The sequence below is a fragment of the Littorina saxatilis genome, linkage group LG4, assembly GCF_037325665.1.
Source record: "Littorina saxatilis isolate snail1 linkage group LG4, US_GU_Lsax_2.0, whole genome shotgun sequence".
NCBI classification, from domain to species: Eukaryota; Metazoa; Mollusca; class Gastropoda; order Littorinimorpha; family Littorinidae; genus Littorina; species Littorina saxatilis.
This window is the reverse complement of record NC_090248.1, coordinates 8,758,118-8,765,258: the sequence shown is the minus strand read 5'-3', so window position 1 is coordinate 8,765,258 and position 7,141 is coordinate 8,758,118. Positions and strand designations below refer to the sequence as shown.

At 43.5% G+C, this 7,141-nt stretch overlaps 1 protein-coding gene across 1 annotated transcript in view; it reads right to left on the bottom strand.

Moving 5' to 3' along the window:
* The window catches only part of LOC138963898 (probable glutamate receptor), a gene marked incomplete at its 5' end in the record, with an annotated part of 11,234 nt that extends 5,080 nt beyond the window's left edge, over positions 1-6,154 (bottom strand). The window contains 4 exon segments of the mRNA XM_070335748.1: positions 842-1,122; positions 2,565-2,758; positions 3,822-3,961; positions 5,952-6,154. Of these exon segments, the coding sequence (XP_070191849.1) occupies positions 842-1,122; positions 2,565-2,758; positions 3,822-3,961; positions 5,952-6,154 (818 nt within the window).
* Positions 6,155-7,141: the final 987 nt, after the last annotated feature.

Here is a 7,141-nt window from a genome sequence, read left to right as displayed (position 1 = left end):
CCGATTAAGAGGCCGACGTCTTACCACCCCGCCACAGCGCCCGTCGTGCTCAAGCTCAAATGAAAACTAAAACTGATTACTCAAGATCTGCTTTGTATAACCAGCGTTCGCAGCGCGACTGTCTGTGCATAAAACACACCCTTGCACAAATGAAATGTCATATATGTAATCAGTTCATTTGTTCTCATTGTGACAGGGGAGGCTGCCGCTCCTTTCACAGCAGACTCTGCACCCGAGTTGTTGGCCTTTAAAGTCAACACCCGTGGTTTGTGGAAATCTGTTTGTGATAGGGTGTGGTAGTTTCCGATTGTCTGTATGTTCATGGAAACCTTCGGGTTTGCATAACAGTTTTTATAGGGCTAAGAAATTAGCCCTAACATTTTCAAACCTGTTTGATTGCACTTCGCTTCCCGAGGTGATCGTAGTGTTTCGGCACACGGTTACATCATCAAAGTCATCTAGCAAAAACGGGAAGGGGGGGGGGGGGGTTCAGCATTGCAAGTGAATACAGGGCTCCCCAAAGTTCCCGTTCCTGCGATATATACGCACTAGAAGCCGAAAATACGTACTAAAAATTTCTAGAGCGGGTCCCGGGACGCACTAAATTTCCTTCATTGTGCGTACCGTAGATACTTTTTCAGCTATTCTACACAGCAAACTATGCGTGACCAATATGTTTTATAAGAACACCAGGACTTTTCGGCTTTTGGACCCTAAGAACCCTCTAACATTCTGTAGTGGGGGTCCATGCAAGGACCCTCTAAAACTTGAAAGTGGGGGTCCGGGACCCTGTAGGAGGGGGCTCCGTGTGGAGCCCTGTGACTAGAACAGCACCACTCACCTCAACGCCTCTCCCAGGCTGCCAGCGGGGAAGCCGAACGCGTACTTGATCATGCCGAGGCCGTGACCATACGTGATGAGGTCACAGTTGTGTGACGCCAGGTGGCGCGCCTTGTACGTGGGCATTAGCATGGCGAACTTGCCGTGCGACTCGCGCATGCGCGTCAGGCCCTCGCCGAGCGTGCCCACCCAGTTGTGGTGGTTGCTGACGTACTCGTGAAGTTGTTTCTCCAGGTTGACGTCACTCGAGCTCAGCTCCAGGTCCGCGTCACCGTTCCTGATCTGCACGGTACAGTCTTGATACATATCCCCCTCCATGTTGCTCTGTCTGTGTGCCTGTCTACCTTTGTCTGTCTGTCTGTCAATCTGTCTGTCTGTCTGTCTGTCTGTCTATCTGTCCGTTCGTTCGTCCGTCTCTCTCTCCCTCTATGTTTCTCCTGTGACGTATAATTAATTCTTTACAACAGCATTGCAAAACTTCCATGGACATTCAGGCAAGTAAACGATTAACGTACATGCAACATAATAAGACCCCCCCCCCCCCCAACCAACCTGAACCCACGCCAAATTCACACACACAGACAGACACACAGACAGACAAACACACACACACACACACACACACACACACACACACACACACACAGACAGAGACACAAGTCGTATATATATATGTAGAGGTTACATGCCGAGTCTCAGTGATTATTAAAAATAATGGTCGAAGTTGGCGGATCATGAAAAATGCGAGCTTCAGCGAGCTTTTTCATGACCGCGAACTGAGACCATTATTTTTAATAATCACTGAGACGAGGTGTGTAACCTCTTTATTCCTCCTTTCTTCAGTTATTCAAAGAAAACAGGAGTTTTTGTGCGAAAGTGTCATCGAATCCGAATCACTCAACCAGTCAACCTGCGCAGGCGATCGATTAATGCGCGGTTGTATAGTTCCGTGCAAATCATTCCATTCTGTTAACACTTCTTGTCAGTTTCCCTGTTTTAGACTAAAATCAAGTACACAGATATGCTGTTATTCTACTGTGGCGGTAAAGGCAGATATTGTGTGTTCTGTTTATGTTTTAGTATCGCTTACGATAATGTTCTTTCGTCAAATGGGACTAGCAGGCGAACTTTTGCACCCGTGTTCCAACGTTAATTACTGTATGAAGTTCAGTTTTCTGGGGAAAATAGTGTATGAAACCGCTTTATGTTGTTTAAATTGATGACATGTGTGCATTTGGTTGCGTGTGATCTGTTTATAAAATGAAATATTGTTGAAAACTGACCGTCGGATTGCAGTCAGTGTTGTCGAAGAAACTGCGTTAAAAGAAGGGGAGCTACTCTTGTCGGCTAGAGTATGAGTTACTTGCCTTGGGAATTTGCTTGTGATGAACGGTTTGTGCACGGCAGATCTAGATTCAGAAAACAACCTAACTCATGGATTTTATATGGAGATTCATGTGTTCAGGCCTGTAGTTGTCAATTTAAATGCGGTATGTTTGTATTGTTTGTTCCAGAGATGTATACTTCGTACGTATAGAGCGTTCGGAACTTTTCAGTCGCAAAAGTAGTACCACAACAGAACAGCTTCTCAACCCATTGCACTATCGAGGATTCAGGCTGTTGCTGGCTCGTTATTTGTTTGGTTGCTGGGTCATTATCGAAAAATAACTAGCTCTACAAGTTTACAGAGGTAAAGAAGCAGAGGGGAGAATAAATATGGTTACCATGCCGATGTCGATACTCCTATCCCTCAGAATGTCCTCGTAGTTGCGGAAGGAGAGGGCTGGCTGGAGGTGGGGGCGTGACGACACGAGGGCAGTCAGGTTGGCCGTGTAGCTGATCAGCACCATCGCCGTGAACAACCACCACGACACCGCCACCACGCGACCCGACAGCGACTTGGGCGCCTCGCGGTAACCTGCACAAAGACTACACGATAATGTTTGTCGTGCGTTTACAAAGTAGAGCCTGTAAATGCGTGTTGTAATTTTGCTCCTGCAAGCAAAACTGAGAATTCTTAGATCTCATAAACAAAAGGAAGCAAGCGCTATGCTTTTAGTTATGCGCTATAGAAATCTCCTTAATAAATAAATGGGTAATAAGACTAAGTGAGAGTTACACGGAACCAGTCTCCTGGCACATGAAATGAACAAGCGACTTCCATCCTCCTTCAATGAGAATTATTAGCTTCGGTCGATGTATTTTTCGTCTTTAGAATTGCAGCCAGCAAGCTTGAAATATCTCCCCAATTATGTTCTTTCAAAGATGTCAAGAAACAACCAAAACTAAGACTTCCTTTTTTTAAGACCCTGCCTTCCCAGATGTTCTGTTCATAGCCTCTGTAAATGAACCTCCATTTTAAGACTCCCTCCCTTTAAAGACCTGATTTTATCAGATTTTCGAAGGTCGTATAAGGGGGGTTCCACTTTATACGTATACCATTTCAGTGCATCATATGGCTATTTGACTTATTGGGACCGATGCCAGGTGACCTGCTAAATGTTATAACTGTCAGGCAGGGCCTCTTCCGGCTCATGTTGATATTCATTTTCTAGGCATGTCTGATATCATTTGCTAACAGTCAGTATATTATAAATAACTCATAGTATTACCCAGACCTGGGAACCCCTGTTTTGCATTTGGAGTATTCTCAAACAAACTTGGTGTATTTTCAGAAAAATAAGCGCACTCCACAAAGCATTTGAACATCCATGATTCAAACATGCTTTACACGCATCCGTCACATCGGTAATTAAGCTTACCAATACATTTAAAATAAATGCTTCTTTCAATGTTAACTGACAATAACTTATCATGTGTCAAAATACGTGGATCGGGTTCGGGTTGCGCTTGTGAACAAAAGTAGTCTAGGAATTTGTCTGGTCGTATTTTTCCCCACTGACCGTACTGATCGTATTCTAGACAATCATGCGGACAAAATACGGCGAAATCGTATGGGTTCCCATGCTTGCTTACTGTACCTTGCCACGACAGAGTGCTGACGGTGAAGAGAAAACTGTTCCTCAGACCGAAACTGTGGCGCGCACGGCGGACATCGTTCTCTGCGGGAACGCGTATCCACTCACGTGGCGAGAATCGGCCAATCAGAAACAATGCAATGCTGAAACACAAACAGGAAAGATGAAATGTCTTAGAATCGACCAATCAGAAATAATGCCATGCTGAAACACGAACAGAAAAGAAAAGTGTCTTGGAATCGGCCAATTAGAAACAGTCGTACACTGCAACACAAACAGAATAGTGTCTTTGTATCTGCCAATCAGAAACAATCCAATAGATAAGAACATTGTTCGAGAATCCGCTAATTGAACATAATGCAATGCTGAAGCACACACACATCAAAGAAATGTGTCTTACAATTGGCCAAGTATAGAAATAATGATATGCTGCAACACACACACACAAAAGTGGCCGAAACACTCCTATACTGAAACACAAACAGAAACTAATATTGTCCTAGAAACGGCCAATCACAAACATTGCAACAATGAAACACAAACAGAAACGAAAATTGACTTTCAATCGACCAATCAAAAACAATACTGAAAAGTTTCCGTATCAGTATACAAATGTATTAATGAAAAATGTCAGTTAAAAGTTAACAACAAAGCCACCAAAATAATAATTAAGTAGATGTGCAACGCCAAGGCACTGCATACCCCAGCGAAAGACAAACCTCTCTCTCTCTCTCTTCCTCTCTCTCTCTCTCTTCCTCTCTCTCTCTCTCAAACACACACACACTGACACACGAACACGCACACACACACACACACACACACACACACACACACACTCACACACACACACACACAAATACACCCACACACATACGAGTACAGACTCATGCACGCGTGCGCGCGCGCACACACACACACACACACACACACACACACACACAGTAACACTAACACATGTGCACAAAATGAACACAAACACACACACTGCGCGAAAGAGAAAGACTACAGGGAGGCATGACGTCATGATGCATTAATTGACGTCAAAGGCTTTCGACCGTGACGTATTCTTCTTACGCGAGCTTTATCCATAGACTTGGAAACTACGGAATTTCTACCCGTCCAAAACGGCCTTGGGTGGCATTTGCTGAAAAAATGGGGGCGACTATTGCACCCACCGTATTTTTGTTAGTATGGTCCCAATTTTTGGTGAACTTCCATCTCCAACTGTAGCACGTAGCCGGGCACAAAGAATCCTTCTTTATCATGTATTATTCGGTATGCACATTTCTCAAGTCGATTACAGTATAGCGTTCACGGGATACCTCCAGCTTCGCTGGGATTACACTATTAACAATGACAACACTTCATTGTCGTCATTTTTACGAGTTTTTATTCATAACTAGCTGGGGAATAAATATCACTGTTCCCCATGTAACAAATCGAGGTGGTGAATGAGTTTGAGCTTTTAGGCGACACGAGGATTGTCAAAGTAAAAGCCAATCAAACTGTTTATTTGATGTGTGGAACCATCGCGTCTTTGGATTCGTGTTTCCGATGACAACGATTGAAAGCATTCACGCTCAAAAACCCAATCAATGTTAATAATTACCGCGGCGACTCATGGTCAATTTGCAACCTTTCTCTGTAATCGCAAAATGCATAACGAAAAGTCATAAAACACTTAAAAGAAAAGAAATATGCCAAAAACTTACGGAACTCGCAAACATGATGGCAGCTCTGCACATTTTCAGACTGGAAGAAAAGCGACGAAAATGTTATCTTTGACGTCACGGACAAGTATGACGTGTTATCTCGAACTGCAGTAAAGTGACGTGTTTTGAGGCCTGGAATTGCATTCTAAAAATTACGTTCAGAATAGGGATCCCGTCTGTTATTGTGCGTACTTTTGCTCATCCAAAATAATGACAAAAACGATGTTTGGTGGCTTGTTGTCAGACCAGCATTTTTTGTTGGTCCTCGGGGAGCATATCGCCTTCGGTTTTCATATTTATCAACCTCGGCCTTCGGCCTTGGTCGATAAAGATGAAACTGAAGACGATATGCCCCCCTCGGACCAACAAAAAAGCTATGAAAAATTGCCTTCGACACGTCTAAAAATCAAACAACACCTACCTGACGAGGACAAAAGAGAGGAAGAGGAGGAACCATGCCGAGGCGGTGAAGGGGGCGAAGAGAAGCCCCGCCCCGGGCCCGGCCTCAGGAGTGGGACGAGGGAGGAGGAGCTGGACACTGGAGGAGTGGAAGGACTCAGTGAAGGTCAACACCTTGGACCGACCGTCCGTGATGGCTATGGCCCCCGCTGCCAGGTCCGCCGGCTGTAGGGAGGAACGTTATGAGTTGTAGACTACACATTGGTCACAATAATTTGAGTTGTAGACCACACATTGGTCACATTAATTTGAGTAAAAGTACAAATTGACGTGAAATGAAAATTCGAACCATATAAGCCTGACATAAATTGAACGAAGTCGACTTTTTGAAGCCTACTGCACGAAGCTCGCTGCATAAAGCTTTGTTGCTTACTTTTTGATAAAAAGATTTCGCGAAGTCTTCAATTAAAAACAGCCTTTATATATATATTGAGAGAGGGACGCACGTCGTTTGGCGTCGGCAGTGGTCAAAATGACGAAACTTCTTGATCAACTCGATCAGAACTTTTGATCTCTTTACACCCCCGGTATAGGGGTGTGTATAGGATTCGCTCCATGTGTTTGTTTGTTTGTTTGTGTTCGCATATAGACCTCAAGAATGAACGGACCGATCGTCACCAAACTTGGTGAACAGGTTCTATACATTCCTGAGACGGTCCTTACAAAAATTGGGACCAGTCAAACACACGGTTAGGGAGTTATTGGTGGATTAAGATTATACAACGACTTATAGAGGCACACCCCCGTTGGTCAAAGGGAAATAACCATTCTCACTGCCACCAACTGAGAAGGTTATTTCCCTTTATAGGGGGTGTTTTTCCTATCGGAGGAATTTCTTGTTTTAATTCTTTTTATCTTTTTTCTTTTTCTTTTCTTTTTTTCCCGCTTTTTCTACTTTAAATATACGTATATCATTAACAATACTATATCTAAATGTATTTTCAACAACTTTTCTATATAACAATTCCCTCTCAAAAATGCATACAATATCCAGAGGGGAACCATATCTATAAATACCAACACACATTTTTGGCTATCACAATCAAATAATTCACATAACTTATTAGTGCCTTGGAACTTTGTGAATTTTCAATTACGCCCCAAAAAACTTCCTTCACGGTAATTTTAATAATCACATTATATTTACAATTC